At 37.6% G+C, this 18873-nt stretch overlaps 1 protein-coding gene across 2 annotated transcripts; it reads right to left on the bottom strand.

Annotated features, from left to right (window-relative positions):
• Positions 1 to 32: 32 nt before the first annotated feature.
• Gasp (Chitin binding Peritrophin-A domain-containing protein Gasp) lies at positions 33 to 16525 on the bottom strand. 2 transcript variants are annotated; one of them, XM_074111082.1, is made up of 5 exons: positions 16415 to 16525; positions 4865 to 5074; positions 3797 to 3985; positions 3398 to 3608; positions 33 to 822 (listed from the first exon to the last, which is right to left on the bottom strand). In XM_074111082.1, the coding sequence occupies exons 1-5, from the start codon at positions 16458 to 16460 to the stop codon at positions 768 to 770; spliced, it is 711 nt and encodes a 236-aa protein (XP_073967183.1). In that variant the 5' UTR covers positions 16461 to 16525; the 3' UTR covers positions 33 to 767. The 2 variants fall into 2 exon arrangements, with proteins under 2 accessions (XP_073967183.1, XP_073967175.1); XM_074111074.1 differs by lacking the exon at positions 33 to 822 and adding an exon at positions 1384 to 2084.
• Between the last annotated feature and the right edge of the window lie 2348 nt (positions 16526 to 18873).

Here is an 18873-nt window from a genome sequence, read left to right as displayed (position 1 = left end):
TTATTTAGAGGTAAATAAATGAGACATCTTAATTGTAAAAAATGGAAAGTTTATTTACATTACCAATTTGTTGTCTTAAAACTAGCGTATTCTAAAAGTATGACTAAAGCTTCCTCGGTGTTGTGCCGACGACGGAAGCATAGGGAGAATTTAAATTTTTTGGCAACAATTATAAATCTAACCGATGATAAAATTTTTGTCAAAAAATTTCACGCGTCCTGTTAAATCATGACATGAGTATGTGAACTTAGAACTTAAAACCTAGGCTTGAAATTTGACTTCTGCCGCGAGCGCCTCTTTAGACAGACAACTTCAAAAAAAAATCAACAATGAACCTTAGAAGTTCGATAAGGGGTTCGATTTGTAGCATTCGAACATGACGGATGTAGACAATATCTAATTTTGCTATTTCTGTTTCTTTGGCTAGTTGAAGTATAATTTTGACAGTGTATTATGCGGCGATTAACCGTGAACAGTGATCACAAAATTCTATATTTCTCTCGTGTCTGACATTTTTAATGCGCAAGTTGTGTCCACGTGGTTTCTGGAATTTTACTATCAAGTTGCAAAACTACAACCACCGTACAACGTCCCTCTCAAAGAGTTTACTTTGACACTGGCGAAATTGTCCTATTGTTTAGGACAGAAAAGCCATATTTTAAAAGAGAAGAAGAAGTACGATAAGCTGTCGCTTAGCTGAAGAGGTCTGTCTATACCAAGTCGAAGAGATTGAATTTCAGTCTGTCTTTGGAGCCGCTCCTCGTCATTCAGAATCCCAGTTTCTTCAACGCTTTGAGGTCCACATCGCCGTAGTAATCCTCGCTGTAAAACATTACAAACAAATAAATTGTCTGAAAACCAATAATCACTGTTAGGCTCGAATCCTCAATAGACTGTGTTAGCATTTCTTTCTTTGTGATGGCTGAAAAGTATCCCACGTATGCACACGCATCGTTTTTTTTTGTGTCCAACCAACCAGAATGTTCTGCGAAACAAATCATTTTTATCAACTGAAAGTGAACTTGAATGCCTATCACAGTCCACTGGAGTTGGCCGATTAGAAAGCGTATCTTCGTTCATTGAGGAAAAATAACTCCAACGTTAAAAATAGAACAGCAATTAATCGTTATTGTTAATGATAAAATATAAACATACCTGGATAACCAAGGAAAGGGTTGACGAAAGTGTCTGTTAGGAGTAAATAGTTTGTTACCGGTACAGACAAGAAAGTAAAATAGTACTAAATTTAGTGTAGAGTATTATTAATGTTACTATATAGAAAGTCTGTGAGTGCATTCGAAACAGAGAAATTGTGAAAGTAGTTGTAGTGTAACTGAGAAATGGTGCAACAGTGCTAAATCAGACAAATAATGAGTACACACATATTTTTACATATTTTTTTTATTTTATCACTAAAAATAAAACTTAAGTATTACAGTTTCTATCAAACAACAACACTCAGTCGCAGTGAAATTCAGTACAAAAGTAAAAAATATTTACAAGGTCATGGGTGCCGACAAAATGAATGTCCTCTCAATGGTAAAGGGAACAGGATGTTAAATGCACACCTCCTAGCGGAGGCACTCTACTAACAGCTGGCTGATGCTACATACTATACCATAGCTTCCAAATTAATGATATATCGGGATCGAAACTAAAATACAATAAAAAATAAATATTTCTACCGCGATACGATCTCAACTAAAATAATTTCCTAACTTGCCTCTGAAACTGTTAAGTAAGTCTACAACGAGAAAAGTATTTGGCAACTAGAAATTAATACAAATCAATTGGCATAACTCACTAGGTACATATTCGATATTTTTAAATTTTAAATTTGAACCTGGAACACATTTGCCGCATACCAAAAGGAACGGTTATGCGCTCGTTATGATATGCGAATTGTGGGTTTGTTTGATGTGAGTATTAGAGTATAGGTGGGTAAGAGTGTTTAGTTCTCCTTCTGGGGGCGGGGTTTGAGGGGCTTGGGCTGGGCGACGCGGGAGCTGCCGTCGCTCTGCAGACCCGCCAGCAACTCACTCTTGCGGATGGCCTTCAGATCCAGGTCTCCGTAGTAGTCCTCGCTGAAAATTGACGCGCACCTTACTGCTAGCCGCTTCCAGCTTGACCATTGCTTAACCTAACTGTCTACGCTACGACTGAGAACTAATGTTTAACTAATCGTTACAAAAGCCCATCTAATTTCTACCAGTTGCGAGTATGAGCGGCCAGCGGCCCAGATTGTGTAACAAATTCCTGCTCACAACTGTCGATATCGAGTAAACTGCCTTGAAACGGCAACAAGAACAGTGTCCGCTCGCTTTTCTAAGTAGCGTTATCTAACACCTGTTTTTCCCGACCAGTCGTGTGGTTTGGAGCTTGCAAAAAGGTTTATAAAAGACTAGCTGCGACCTTGGCTTGACCCGTTTCGACGCCGGCGCATCTCGCACCGCTCGAGCGATTGTTCGCCGCAGCCAGACCATGAACCGCGGCGATACTTCGAAAGGCTTTATTGTTCTCAGACAGGAACGCTGCTTTAAGGATGTGTGTCCTTAGCGCATTCCGCTGCGAAACCGCTTACTTCAATGATATGACTTTCAAAAGCCTCGATTCCAGTTCACCTCAAGATGCAATTATTTCGATCAACGAGCCACTCCTTAACTGAGCTTAATGAATCATCACCATAATTGATACCGGCTAACAGTGACATGTACTGTTCTAAATTTAAATATTCAAAGTTTTTGTAAAGCTAAGCGGCTTTGTCTCCGAGACATGTGCACTGATGTGTACAGTTAGCGGGTGGAGAGGTGCGCGGAACAAACCGTCATTATCATGCGCCGTTACATACCCGTCGGCATTGACCACGGTCGTCTAAACAAAGTCGTGTGCAGGCTAACGCTACCTTAAGTCATGTTAATTTCAAAGCTGTCCTAAATATTTCACGTAATAACCGTGCAAGGCTCCGAGCCGCATTGCTGGCTAGTTTTCAAGTGGGTAGCTCATATACCTAACAAACATTGTTCGAATGTCTTTACCTAAGCAACTGTCGTATACCTTATACATTTAGGTGCAGAAGAATGGTTAGTCACAGGGCACGTTGTTTGTTTGGTTAATAATTGTGTTATCTCTGTGACAGTCATCCACACCACAGAGGATCAACCAGTCAGAAGTATAAGCGTTCAAGTTGCTAGTCAATTCTGCTTTAGCTTGAACGTGACCAAAGAACCTACTAAATTCTCTTGACACAGTACATACACTCAAATGTTATAGAACCACTTCCAATGAGATTGCTCGGATTCTGACTGAGCTCTCCCTTAATTGAGATTTTTCGCAGTCTTAGAACTCAAGCATCTCATTGAGTGTACGCACTGAGTTTCGTGAATTCATTGGGACTCACCATCCGGGAACATCTTCGGGGTCTTCGCAGTTGCCGGTGCCGTCAGAATCACCGATCTTGAACACAGTGCCGATGGGGCATCCATACTCGCGGGCGACGCCCTCAAGGCAGATGTAGTATTTACGGCAGTCTTCGGGATGGGCGTGGCGGCTGAAGGAACCAGCGTTCGAAACTTCACCGGGAGCGGGGCAGGCGAAACCGTTGGCGACCTCTGGATACAAAAAAAAATATGATGATGATGAACTGTTTATTTACCATTACGTCTTAACCATCAGTATCAATACTGTTTTCGGATACAATCTGATCATGAGTCAAGATAATAATATATGTAGACTTATTTGGTTTATCCTGGCTATGATAATGTGACATAGTCCCGTATGGACAGTCCAGGAGTTTTACCTTCATTCTTGCACTCAGGGACTTGGTCAGCCCACATGCACACGCGCGCTTCCCTGTCGTAGGCAAGTCCAGGGCTGCACTGGTAGCGGGAAGCTTCTCCGTTCCAGCAGTTCCAGAAAACGTCGCATTTCTGCTCGTCAGGGAAGATACCGTACATCCGCTGGCAGTGAGGTGTCGAGATTGGCGGCTCTGGAAAATGATATGTCGTCAGACAAAGTTACTTATAAAGCACACGTGCTTCAGAAAATTAATTAAATCCTAACATCACTACGTTAAATCTTCCACAGTCGTAAATCAGTCATAATGATGACACATTTATGAATAAATGAACCAACAGCGACGTCCATTAAATCATTTAAGTTCAAGGTTCCCAAACTTGATATTTCAGAGAAAAAAATCGTTTTGTGTTTAAAATGTTCGACTGTAGTATTGTCCTCATCTCGTTTTTATAATTTGACCTTCGCGACATCCTGGTAGGATTCCGTGTGTGCAAAAAATAATATGTATATTAAAGCGGACAAACATGTTAAGTTAGCCTTGACCTAAAACGAGCACGTAGCTCAATGTTACTGGGCCACTAAATGGCACAGGTGTGTCTTGCAAACTATTTTAGCGATTTTAAACGGCACTTTAGTACTTGCCCTGGTAGGTCCCTAAATTCTTTGCATAATTTTGTCGTTATCATAACCAGTATTTAAGACCAGTTGGTAGCACTGACTTGGAACGTGCTTGCTTGGACTTCCTGAATATTAGTTACCATTTTACATTTTTTTTTAATGATAGAAGACCTTTGCGTAAATAAAAAGTAAAAATGGTCAAGATGACTCTAAGCTATAGATCTGATGCTGATAATTGACGATTTACTCTGTATTTGTGGCATTTTCGCTATTTTGAACTAAAGTCTGATGCTCCAGCGCTCCCCATCTCTTTCTGAGTACTCTAATCCCTTTGACATAAAGGTGAAGGAAATGATACTGATTTTGGGAGCGTTAGACATTATAGTCAAAGAGTCAAACTCATTAAAATTCAGGCAGAATTTGACTTACTCTTAGTTATAAGTGTACTCACCAAGTTGCGTTCTTTCTCCGCACTCTACGTTGTGAAGGTAGTCGCAGTTTTCAGTGAGGTATTTGGAGTCAGTGGCGTCAAAAGCGAGTCCATTGCCGCAAGTCTTGATTTCAGCTACACCGTTGTCGCACTTCCAGTATTTGTCGCACGAAATGTGGTGAGGGTAGAAGCCGAAGTCGTCCGGGCATTTGAAGGATTCCTGGGCCATTGCTGTTGAAGAAATTTAAAGTTAGTTATCTGTAGTAGAAAAATAATCTTTAAATGACTAAATTAATATGATAAACGTACGACTGTGTGCAATATGGGATCGCTAAGCATGTTAATTAATTACGTATAAGGTTGGCATTGTTCGATGTAAAAATAATTGTGTAGAAAGCTTTAAAATGGATCCCGTTGGTGTCATTTTTCCACCGTCGATTGGAAAAAGGTGTCATATTAAAACGAATGAGGAAACGTACGACACGAATCCTCTTGAATTTTAATTGAAATTTCAAAATAAACCACAGTTTGCGCCAGCGATTATGGAGTGTCGCATTTTGCAACGCGGGCGCGGGCAGGGCCACTCTCTCCGAGGAATGCGCCCCGGCTGGTTGCACAACCGCTGTTATCACTGTTTGTTGTGGGCTTGCGACATAAGAATTGTCGCTTTGTACACGCACTCAAAGGCGTTTTGTCTGAGATGAGTGTGGCAACGGCAACGGCTAATCGTTACGGGAATTAGTCCGCGTATAAAGATCACTGAAGTTTTATGACACGTTCGGAGTTTTGAATGCGTTGGCTGTATAAACGCGGATTAACTAAATTACTTACTATTGTGGTGGTCAGTTGTAAATATCACGGCCAAAAGAGGTCCATTCGAAGTACAGCTGGATCGATTTAATCGATCAATTCTTTGAATGCGTCTTAACATTACGAGTAAGTATATAATATCTAAGCCGTGGTGGCCTAGTGGTTTGACCTATCGCCTCTCAAGCAGAGGGTCGTGGGTTCAAACCCCGGCTCGCACCTCTGATTTTTTCGAAATTCATGTGCGGAATTACATTTGAAATTTACCACGAGCTTTGCGGTGAAGGAAAACATCGTGCACAAACCTGCGAAGCAATTCAATGGTGTGTGTGAAGTTCCCAATCCGCACTGGGCCCGCGTGGGAACTATGGCCCAAGCCCTCTTGTTCTGAGAGGAGGCCTGTGCCCAGCAGTGGGACGTATATAGGCTGGGATGATGATGATATAATATCTATAGGATTTTAGACTACTTTAATTTAATACCCCAATAAATATGTCTATCGAATTCTTCACGCCATGTTTTCGTACATTCTGACAAGAAACATTTACGAGGGTGTTGAGCCAAACTGACTAAAACATCTGCAGAAATGTTCCAGATTATGAGGCGATCATGACAGATTACGTCAAACTTTCCACCAGAGATATGTGAGAATGCGTTGCGAGAAATGTCTTTGTCATTAACCAATAGAAACGCTTCATTTACTTATCGCTGTTTTAACTAGAGATGCGATGAGCATTGGTAAATTAAGCGTTATTGGTTCATAACGAACACATTCCTCACAACACAATGTGTTAAACACATCCTCACAAGGACTGGTGGAATCGCAGCCTAAATGTGAAGACCAGTTAAAACTGAATAACGCGTCGTATACATTTTCGTAAGGCGGGAGCGTGTGAGGGGTCAAGTTACGTCAGTAGCGCACCGGTTGACATTTGATAGCGGGACGAGCATCTAGGAAGTTTCACAATGCTCCTCTCGCTTAAAATGTTATTCATGCAGATTACCTAAGTTCGCTCGCTCTTAAATTTTGTAGGTCGTAGCCCTACGAAGAAATTCCATTATTTCCGGGTAGATACAACTTAGCGATCTTCAAAAACCAAGCTTACACTTCGCGCGAAGTATCAACAACTCCCGAACTACCGAATAAAAAATATCAAGAATTTTCGGACAATATTGTTGTCCACTTCTAACACTTTAAATGAGCTAAGAAGCAGAAAAGAAAACTATTCAAGTTGAGATTGGTATGTACTTCCATTCAATCAACGTTAGGTATAACGATTCGTTGTTAAATAATCGAGTAGCCATTCACCCACATCTCCGGAGTTATCGAATCATCGGCCATCGTTTCAAAATTTAAAAGGTATGTGTGATGAAAACGGTGTTAATTACTTGATGTAAGCGCAAATCGACTTTCTGGGTCGCGATGATTAGTTAACGCGACCCTATATCACCTAGATGCTCATCAACTAAAATATAATTGATAATTAGGCTTTTGTAATAATCATTTTGCATGTTTAATGAAATAAATCCGGATAAATACACGTCTTCAATCGAGTTTAGCTCGACAAGTTTCGGGCTAATTCGTATCCCTTCCTCCCTGTTATAATGGCGGCTGCTGTAAAACGCACACTGGTTCAATTTTGCATGTTATTTAGCTTAATTATTAGTTGTTTTGTTTTATATTCTGCTTTATGGCACCGTGTAAATCGCGGAAATATCCAAAACAATTTTTCTCCATTTAAGGTATACCATGGTAATCCAGATTAGCAACAAATTCCATGAATTCTTTAGTAACGAACTAAGTTTTGTTGCAATAAAATTATTGTTGCTTGCGTGTTTATGTCGTTTTAATTTGATAGTTTCACGCTTATGGATCACGCTGATGAGATAATTGTTACTTAATTACTTAAACTGTATTAGACAATAATGAACTTTCTATGTTTTGCATTTTTGCAATATTTAGCGGGCGTTAAAACTACAAATTGACCGTGACAGCAAACCATGCAAAAGTGAAGTAAAATCGTGCGTGAGAAATATCGGACGAGTTTCACTACGTTACCCTCTTTGATCGATTACTTATAAAGTACCTATCATCCCATAAAATCCCGAAAATTTCTCTAAGCAATGCAGTGTGTATCATAAAGAAAAAAACATTTCCAAGTACGTTAGCTATAAAACATGATCCAAAGAACCTGTACGAAGTAGAAGTACGTACTTCTTCGAAAACATGCTTTTTTCTCCGCAATGTCTTTAAACGTCGGTTCGCGTGTTTAATTAGGCTCAAGTAAATCACAACTAAGCCGCAAGCTATCACTCAGTTTGACCGATTAGCACAAAAGCGTATTGACGTTCGTAACTAGAATAAGCCTCTCTTGAGCATAAGGGCGTGTCATATGTCATATGTCATATGGGTAAGTGGGGCGCAAGGTGGCGCAACTGATATCGGAGCCAGTGACATAATATTGATTTACCGAGTGACTACTGGTTAGGTAATGCGTGTGAGCGTAGGTTAAGTTTATTGTACCCGTGGGTTTTGTTCTAACGGGCGATATCGCAGCGGTGTTTAAAAAATAATCCCTATTATTTGAGTAGGTGGTTTGTATAGTTTGAAAAGCTTTGCACTTGAATGTTTTACAGTTTTGCTGCCGTGGATGAATAGAAAAAGGTTTGGTTTATCCTGATTTAAAATTATCAAGGAATATACACACACACAAACATCACGCCTGTATTCTCAAATGGGGTAGGCACACGAAACGTTACCGCTACGGAGCCACTTTTAGCAGTTTTAGGTTTTAAGTTTGACAAAAACGGTACAATAGTGACAGATTGCTAGCCTGTCGCCTACGGTATACCGTAACCTATATCCTAAGTCGCCTCTTACGACGTCCACGGAAGAAATAGAGAGGTGTAATTTTAACTCGACACCACACGGGTATCAAAGAATATGTCTGCCAAATTTCAAGTCTAGTAGTTCAAACTGTGCGTTATTGCGTGCGTTTAGATTAGACAGTCGGTCGCGTTACTCTTTTATAAGTATAAGATAACTATAGGTCGCAGAACTCATTCATTGTGACAAGCCCCTTTTAAAGTAATACAATAAGTACCTAAATCAATCAAACTTTGTCTGTCACCTAGTAACATTAAGATTCTAAGATATCTTGTATTCACATCATGTATCCTTCTCAAAATTAAAAACAAACGTAGCTACTTCCCAGCTGTCACACATATCCATTTGTCACAGTGCCCCCGCGCAAGTGACCTCTTACGTCACCCAGCATTACGCGTGTTATTTAATACGTATAACATTGAGTAACGGTGAAAATCCGGCGACCCGGCGTGAACGCTTTCGATTTCAGCTCGATGCGCGGGCGCCTGGGGGGCTCCTACGAAATTCGAAGATCGAGGTTCGTATCGTATTGTCCCTCTCACTCTCGTATTAAATAGTATTAGCGTCAGCAGGATGGCAATGAAGTTCGAATTTTGTACTTCGTAGTATAGGGCTTGACCTTTGCGAGAACTGGTTAAATCATATGCTAATTTATAGTACTCATTGGCTGCTTTGGATCTGGACCAAATTGGAGAAGTGGCTCATAATTGGCCATACCTATTACCTACCCCTGGCTAACGTTGTAGACATTATAGGACTTCCCTGCCCAAAAGAACTTTTAAGCTAATCAATAAATTATCTTTTATAGCTATTAGACGTTTATGCTTCAAGAACTATTTCCACGGGTTCTTGTTGCGACTATAAAAAACAGTTTTATGACATATTTTTGTGATTTATGTACAGGTACACATATTTACACTTGACTCACCATTGAATTCATTCAAGACATTTTAGAGCAACAGTAACGCAAGTAATCAGTTTTTTTTTCACTCAGAGAACTACGAGACCGTTATTAAAACAGCATCAATCATTTGAAGAAGAACAAGACAAAATAATGGAGCAAGTGCAATTACGCCGTCTAAAGCAGTGCCCCAAAAAAACGCAGCTCCCTGCTTTCTCTCAAAGTAATTTAGTTAATTACGATTAGAAATGATTGCGTCTCAAATTATGTAATATAACATTAGATAACTATTGTTGCAGTGAAAGTTCACTGTGTGGCCGTGTGGCACTAGCTGATTCGATGCGGACTAGCTTCGTCTAGAGATCTTCACAATGGACCACGATGATCTGTAGACGCATGTAATTTAAGATGAAATATACGATAGGCCATGATCGTCTGTAGTCATCCACTATCGGATATTAGTAGACACATCAAAGAGATGCCTGCTGAATACATACAATTAGTGATCGAACATGAATTGATTTCGATTACGGCTATCCCTGAAGAGTCGTAATGCGTAAGCTACATGATCATTGAGTCAGATATGACCCGTCGTATACTGGGTGCTGCCTAAGTAGTGAGCGCCAAAGTTCGCATACTCTTCGCAAGTCATACCGTAATTTTTGTCCGAATCATCGTTTGTCATAATTTTTTCCCCGTTCAAACCTTAAAATTTTCTGATTTTTTAAAATGGTCATCCTATAGAATACCATAGGTTAGGTTAGGTTTGTTTTATAACAATTCTGAACAATTATTGGATTCAGAGAAAAAAAGAGTTATGACAAACGATCTTTCTGACAAATATTATATTCGGACTTTCGATAAGTATGCGAGGCGATATGGACCCGAGTTTCTATTGTAATATAAATAAAATTCAAACAAATAAATAAATAAATATCATGGGACACTTGACACCAATTGACCTAGTCCCAAACTAAGCAAAGCTTGTACTATGGTTACTAGGCAACGGATAAACACACGTATATATAAAGAAATACTTAAATACATATAAAACATTCAAGACCCGAGAAAAAACATTCGTATTGTTCATACAAATATCTGCACCGGCCGGGATTCGAACCCGGAACCTCAAACTTCGTAGTCAGGTTCTCTAACCACTGAGCCATCCGGTCGTCTAAATTAATCATTAAATGTGAAGTGGGTGATGATTATTGGTTCTCTGTTAACTTAAAATTCAAATGAAAATGGTTTTGTTACAGTTTATTTTTTTTACGATATATCTTGTACCCATAATATATAATTGTTGTACATTATTTATTGTTAAATAAAAATTATCTTTACGCATTACTTTGACATCACTTTGAATTTTTTAAGACTAATTTGGTTAAACTTTGTCGTCTTAAATTAACTCACAGTAGTTAAGTACCTATGTCATATCTATAAATTTCAAACAGTATCAACAAATAGTTATTAACTTATCAACTACAGAATGTCTACTAAATGTACACGAAACTTGAACTCATTATAAGTGAACTGTAGTAGTTGTAAAAAGCAGTTGTTACAGCTGATTCTGTTAATGCAGTTTTTGTATGTGAGTTAATAAATAACTGTGTTTTATGGGTGTTAAGCTGTGACATTGCATTTATGAATTAGAAGCTATTTTAATGGAAAATGATTTTCATAAAATTAAATTATGTTAGTCCTCGCTTAAATTAAAAAAAAGCTCTGCGTTATTATCTAAAGTTCGCAAAAGCAAGCAAAACAAAATTAAATTAAAAAAAGCGTTGCAAAAAAACCTATGAAACTTAAACCTAAGTTCCTAAAAACTTCTAATCTCTAAATGAAACATCTAAATGTTTAATAAACAAACGCCAGATATCGTAAACTAAGAGATACTATCAGATAGTAATGGTTTCTGAACAAATTATGTACATCGCGTATAAAACAAAGTGTTTGAAACATGAACCCTTTTGTTTACTAAATGTCGTAACCCTTTGCTAAGAAGGGCATTGTGTAACTGTTAGGTAAAAACTAATTTCATACTGCGGCTTCACGCGCTTTCTTTAGTTTCAAGAACTTTAATTGACATTTCTAAAGAGTTTCCTACATTGCATCAACTAATTACGTGCAAAACCAGCATTTGTTTAACAGAAGATGAGCTAAGTTCTTATCTTTAATAGTGAAGCGCGTTGATGTCTTGCGCAAACGCCGCACCTTTGACTCTAAGTGAAATCGAACCTTAGACTTAATAAACTGAAAAGTAATCATAATGTATAAGCACGGGTATCATATTATTGAACGACATTTTTTACATTTTTTACGCATACTAGTAAACTGCATTAAAATTGCGTTTCCTTGTAAAACCGGTATGCGATACAGAACCAAACAGAGCTGGAGTGCGGAAAACAGCTTATGGTTTTGAAAATAAAAGCAACAAACGTTCGCTTGTGGTGGAGGTTATTTATAGCCGACTGAAGGACACACAGTCACCGAGATGCCATTGTGGCTCGAGACAAAAGGGCGTAGGTGTGGTGAGAAGTGGTTAGGTAAAAGTCTACAACTTTTGATTAGTTACTTCACATTTGTCACAAGTTAAAAATGAGAGATAGTATGTATTCCGTTTCAACTAATCAAGTATTACACAAGATTTTTTTAAATGATTTAGCTTTCATGTTCAGAAAAAAAATCATTTTTACATCATATCAAAACATAGGTAACTGTCACATAGATAAAAACACACGCACACAATTGAACATTTCCCGTGTTTAATGTCTATCAATTAATGACTATTTAAATGTTCCTGGCATTTTTATGGCACACGGGAAAGGCGTGATCATCTCAAACTAAATTAATAAAATTTTCGAAAAACTAAGAGATGTGAGCCTGGATTCGAAGTTACGATTATCTACTAGAGAAGCGATAGGTCTAACCTTTAGGCTACCACGACTAATTCTCTTAAAAAAAATAAAAAATGGTGTAGCGAACAAAAGTAAGAAAAATAATCAATGAAATGCTATATTGTCTAATTATGATTTCATACATTTTATTTTTGACGAAAGATAAGATAAAAATAAGTTAAAAAATTATAATTATTCCGAAATCCTATTTTTTTTACTTTTTTTAGAGTGAAATTCTTTGGAACTCTTTACCACAAAGAACACGAAAATTGCCTTGTTTTGACGATTTGATAATTAATACCTTGAACAAAACGGATTATACTCGGTACGAGTATTTTTATAAAGAAACATGATTTATCTCGGACCTTGGTTCTCGTGAACTGTCGAGATAGTAGAATTTCCGTTGCATTGTTCCGGTGCATAATTGCATGTGTTCCGTTGACCTCAACGTTTTAATGAAATTTAATTATTTAGGAAGTAGAGAAGGTTGTGGGACAGAAACGCTTCCGTGTTTATTGTGAACATTCTCGAAGTTGACAATATGAGACCAGACTGGTGATGAAATTTCGTTCCGTTTATAATTTATTTTTTGGCAGTCTTTGTAAATGTGCGCTGGAGCTACACAGGGAGTTCAGCAATAGGTTAAGGGAGGCAACAGGCAACCCCCGCGCCGGCAGCTTTCTCGCGCAAAAAATCTCAATCGCGTTCAACGCGGGAATGGTGCCTGCGTGATGGGCACCATGCCAAGTGGCCCACCTCTCTTTTTTAGTTAAAGTTTTAGTTTTAGTTATTTTAATCTAATACTAGTTTTAGTCCTATGGATATTTTGTATTTTCTTCATATTTCTTATTCGAATCTTTTATGATTGTCTCTATTTCTTGTACAACAATCAAACTCTTTTTAATTTAAATATTGTTATATGCTTTTTATTTGTTTGCTGTTAATTTAACTAATAGCCATTCATTAAATAAAAAAGAAAGTTTAAAATTGTTTTAACTATTTACAAATAACGCTATTCCTTTAATAATCATTATAATTAACAGTTAAAAAACATTTAAAATACCTGTCTTAATTTTTGCTTAATTAAAAATGGTCTGACGAAGTCGTAGACAATAGTTACTCGTGTCATTGACAAATTGATTTCTAGACAACTTAAACCCAATAGAAATTGCGATCTTGACTGGGTATAATGTCATGCTTGATATAACTTTTTTTTCTCTAAAACCATTTATTTTTCAGATTGTTATAAAACAAACCTAACCTATAGAGTTAGACAGGATTACCATTTAAAAAATAATGAAAAATTTAGGGTTACAGCAGGAACAAAATTATGACTCACAATAATTATGACAAACATTACGACTTATAAAATTATGGCAGTTGAAAGGATCCCATCTTGACTACCTGATAATATAGTCGAACTAACTAAATCGCGTACCAGACCAGGGTAACCTTTGTGTTACTAATGTCATGTTGACATTCTATACTTTTGTCAAGGAAACCACAGTGAAATTGATTATTAAAAGGTTTCCTGATCTAGATGAGTCAGTTTGTTCTTGATGTTTTATCGCCTCAGTAACCGTCAGAGCACGCATGCGCACTGAAGCAGACGCATTTTCACCAGTTTTCTTCTTCGTGAAACGCGTACGCGCCGCCACGCGCCGTAATTGAATGCCTTCACGCTCCTCTATCGATTTGAATTAATTATTTGCTATTGCCATTCGTCGCGAGATCTACTTAACTTTAGTACTATGGTCAAATAATGAGGGGAAAATATGCGGTCGACGACCTCACGCGGATTGCGGTTTAATAACCTTTCGGACTGCAACAAAATGGGCATGTTGTTGTTGTTGTTAGCCTATTCTGTCCCACTGCTGAGCAAAGGCCTCCCCCCAACACTTCCACCGCTCTCTGTCCCCTGCATGAACTGGACTTCTTCTTGAAGGACTGGCCCTTGTATGCAGGGGACAAAATTAAATACTTTTTTTCCTACTTTTTTTATGTATAGACATCTACGTACCTATATTGAACGAACGTTGATACTAAAATTCCTAAGTACCTATTTATAAAGATAATTAGTTAATTACCGATACTTGCAGTAATAATACTATTTGATATTATACTCTACGCCTGCATAATATCTTTTGTGCAATATTTCTCCAAACACGAAATTTTTAGTAGTATTTACAATCAAATGTATTAAGAACGACGTGTGTTTCATTCTACATATTATTATCTATGTACCCAAAGTTCCTTATACACCGATTTAAAAACATTGTACGAATTTATTCTACATGTGTTTTATCGGTTATGCAGTCACATTTAAATTTTCTGAAACTGACACAAAAAAAATATTGACTTAGTATAAACCCGGCAAATAACTTTTAAGATACATATGCTGCCTAGGAAGACTATACTTACTTGCTAGGTTGTTTGCTTTATGAATCATGTAAAGTGCTGTAAGGCAAAAAGTCGCGTTTGTGCAAGACGCCGTGGGAACCGGGAACGTGTCACACATACGGATAATTAGGTACAATAGTACGTCAGTCAGGACGTCCTGTAGACGTTATGTCATCGTGGACAATGACCGGCCGTTGGATTTTATATAGTCTCTAATTGACATTGTATTAGAAGCTTTTATTTAATTTGCTATTCGTACGTAAGTATGTAAGCTATTTTCGAATATTGCAAGTGGAATTTTATCCAGTTCTTGTGATCGGATAGACTTTAAATTTGGTTGGATATGCAAGTAATGAAATTTTGAATAAAATCTTCCGGCGCGCGCTTAATCAATGCAAAAGGCGCCACAGTCATGAACACGCTGACCCTTGTAAAATGACTTTCGAAAAGATCGAAACTAGTCGGACTGTTGCTGATTTATAATCATGAAATTAAATTTTAATTTTATAGTTTTATAAATAAATTTTATTTGCAAGGTTTTTTAAACTTGCAGTGTCTGTACGTACGTAAATATGCAAGTATATGAAGTACGTCCAGTGGTCTGATTGACTTGAAAATTAGGAAAAAATATATATTATGTAGAAAGGATAACAATGCAAGTACAGTCAACAAAAAGTACAGTAACCGTAAAATTATTGTCTTAAGTTTTTTTTTACTAAAACTTATTTATGGCACATTAAGCTAACATTTTAAATTTATGGTTGATTATATTCATTGTCATCATAAACCGAAGTGAATAATTAAGATAATTTCAAATAATTGTTATGAGACTTATTAAGTTAATTAAATTCAATAATTTAAAAATATATTTTTTTTTGATAGGTATGTCAGTAAAATTCAGTAAAAACGAGGCATGATATTTAGTTACCATTTAAGTTGATCGTGTATGCCCCGTACGTCGTAATTGAAATAAATCGTCATGTCAACGACTTGAGCTCAGAGTTGATCGTACTTGTCTTTGGATCCTTTCCAAGATGTAAATATGTTAACCCACATGATGTAACGCATGTGCATTGAGCCTTAACACGATGCGATTATTCGAGATGCATTACATCGCTATTTTCGATCAATCACTTACAAATCCATTACTCCACGACGCCGCGATCTAAAGCAACTTGCACTTATTCTCGCACCTTCTAAATAACGCTGGGCTCGTTACTTAACGTTGTGAAACCCGAGATGCTTCGGGACCTTCGCGAACACATCGACCTATCAGTCACTTGTTCTGATTTGAACATGAACACAAAATTGCAAACCAGTCGTGATAAAACGATATGCAAGTGAAAGTGAGATAAGGCTTGCTCTCGTCGAGCGGAGCGCTTTCAATTTACAAATTGCATGCTGGAACAGCTGAAACCCGTAGCATTGGCTGATCCCTGGCAGTATTAAAATACTCCTGCTTTACCGACAACCAAGCGTTAGTATAAAAATTACTTTGAAGGGTGAAAGACTTGGTTTTCGGGAGCTGGTCCGTATTGCACACAGTCGCATCGCTTTGTGGGATCAGTCAATCGGTTCCACTGCCGCATTCGCGTTTGCAATTACAACGTGATCACACGTCAATGGGAAAAATCGCCGGCAGTGACACCGCTCGCATCGCCACATCAAGTTGTACGTACCCACGCCGAGGGCGGCCGCTAGCACTAATAAACACCTTGAATTCATCTTTAAGTCCTTGCACGGGAGTAGTGGTCACTTTAACGTTCGAGCACACACTGCGAGCGGGTGAATGGGAGCCTGTAGCTTTTATACCGGGTGCGCGCCTGCGCCGGTGAAAAGCGGCGCGCGCGGCGCGTGCACCGCGCACCCCATGCCCAAAATGATGCGCCGGCACATCACTCATTAACCTTTGTTCGATGAGCCCTGGTGCGAGGATGCCGTTAAAACCTGTTCATTCCGATGCAGAAACATATGTATGTCCTTTGCAAAAATCAAAGTAATTTTGCAAAAAAATGGATTTAAGGCAATTTTTTGAGGTTATGACAATGTAACCGGTTAATATTTTTTTGATTGACGTTATTCGTTGTTCGATATATTTTTTGTGAGGAAAAACTTGATAAATTTCAAGGAAAGCCCTATAAAATAGTCATTTACCTGTTTTCGAATTACATACCTTTGATCGTGGTAAGTTGATTTTTATCAAATTTGTATTTTTTTTATTAGCCTTTCTCTATGTCCCACTGCTGGGCAAAGGCCTCTCTAAATTTGTATTAAACCTATAATTTTAATCGATCAAAGGAAATATTTTTGATCATCATAACACACTGGATAACTTGCTGTTACAAATTTAAACATATCTAATTAATTAGCAGAACCTTTGATCAAAGACATCTTCCACTCGCCACTGAGTATGCAAACGATCAAGTTATTAGTCGGGGATGCTGTGGTGTTGTGTTGTTGTTGTGCAGCACGCTCGGCACGGATTGCCAATAAACTGAAAAACGATCAATTATACTTAAAACATCTCATATTCAGTCATTATTTAAATAAAAGAAAGAGAAAATTTTTAATCGTCACAACTGGAAATTAAATTAACTAAAAATGCGCATGTCATGAAATATGCACTTCAACAAGATATTTTTGAGCTAGGTATCTTTTTTTATTCCTATAATATTATTTAGGTAGTTTAGGTACCTAATCTACTTGGTGGAGAACCTAGAAAAACTATCAAACTATCATGAACGCAGCCGATATAAACGACAGAGCCAAATGGCACAACCATACTTATTCAGAGGGTTGACCCTAAATGAATTGGGAAAAGATCGAAATAAAGAATAATATTATTTAGGTAGTCTTACTTTTATTTACCTATTTTTTCAAAAACAAATACTTTGGTATTATCTCTAACTTTCTTAACTCTTCTTTTCTTTGTATTGCTACATACTAGCAATATCTAGGGAATAGTGTTTCTTGAAAAATATAATCATTTCGCAGAAGTCACCCTATACTCAACTCTTGTCAAAGGTCATGTGTACGATGCACCCACGCGTGTTGCCGTAGCGATAAACGAAACACTCCGCAAGAAAGTAAGTCGGCTTAAACGATTACAACAGCGGGCGTGTGGGATGGCCGGCGCACACGCCGATGTAGCTGAGCCAATAAATCATGAGAGAACAGAGACATTGAAATAAGTATGTTTGCGTACAAGCTGTCTGGCTGACTGTATTTGCATTGTTATAAAAACTACATATCTGTACCAAGTTTCAAGTCGATGGCATTAACCGTTGAAGAGTTCTCTGCTGCGGAGAAGATCCTGGCCGGACCAGCAGAATTTCAATACCGAATTATTGAATCGTCACCAAACTTACACGGCTATAAGTGGTAATGGTTACTTAAACCGAAATGTATTTTTTTAATGGTATAGGTAATATTGACATTGGGAGACCAAATCATTTTTTTACGGTGAAATCATTTTACACTTCCACTAAATGTAGAAATTGATTACTTATTTACCTAAATTTGGGTTTGATCGGTAGATCTCATCTCACCTCCTAAGATGTTTCTATGAACTTACTATAGCCAAGGGACCTTCTATTTCCCGCTAAAAACACGTTGCCGATGTAATTTTTATTTTTTATTTATATGTAGGTACCTTATGTACTTTATTTTGATAGCTTTAATAAATTAAAGAAAGTTCTAAGTTTTTGTTTTGAAAAAACAAGACATTCCCATAAGTTCCTTGCGCCGCATTCTTCTTGGCAATGGTATTCTTTCCGAAAGCGCTGGTTCTTTAAAAAAGTGTCATGTTAAAGAGCCCTTTATGACCTATTTACAGAATAAATGTTTTGATTTTGATTTGGAATCCACTAAATCCACGATTTTTTAAATTATCTACTCCACGAAAACAGTATTTCGAGGCAGTAAAAATCGGCGTAATGCTACAAAATTAGAGGTCAAATAGATTTTTCAACTAGTTGATACGGTTAATTAGAGCTACAGTTTTTTAACTCTGCTCTTTTTGTAATCAATTATTATTGTGTAACCAATCGTATATTAAAATGGCGATGGTAATTTGCTCAGTCTTTTTAAACTGTTAACTTTCGAAGATGATAGGTATAATAATAAATAAAAAAATCCA

The sequence above is a fragment of the Choristoneura fumiferana genome, chromosome Z (assembly GCF_025370935.1).
Source record: "Choristoneura fumiferana chromosome Z, NRCan_CFum_1, whole genome shotgun sequence".
NCBI lineage: Eukaryota > Metazoa > Arthropoda > Insecta > Lepidoptera > Tortricidae > Choristoneura > Choristoneura fumiferana.
This window is presented reverse-complemented; position numbering and strand designations above follow the sequence as displayed.

Excerpts from the sequence above, each read along its gene's own strand:
- Gasp (XM_074111074.1), bottom strand. The coding sequence starts at position 16,460 with ATGAATTCAAGGTGTTTATTAGTGCTAGCGGCCGCCCTCGGCGTGG. Across the intron at positions 3,609-3,796 it reads CCCTGAGTGCAAGAATGAAG|AGGTCGCCAACGGTTTCGCC; the intron begins GTAAAACTCCTG and ends TTTTGTATCCAG. Across the intron at positions 2,085-3,397 it reads CCCGAAGATGTTCCCGGATG|CGAGGACTACTACGGAGACC; the intron begins GTGAGTCCCAAT and ends GTCAATTTTCAG.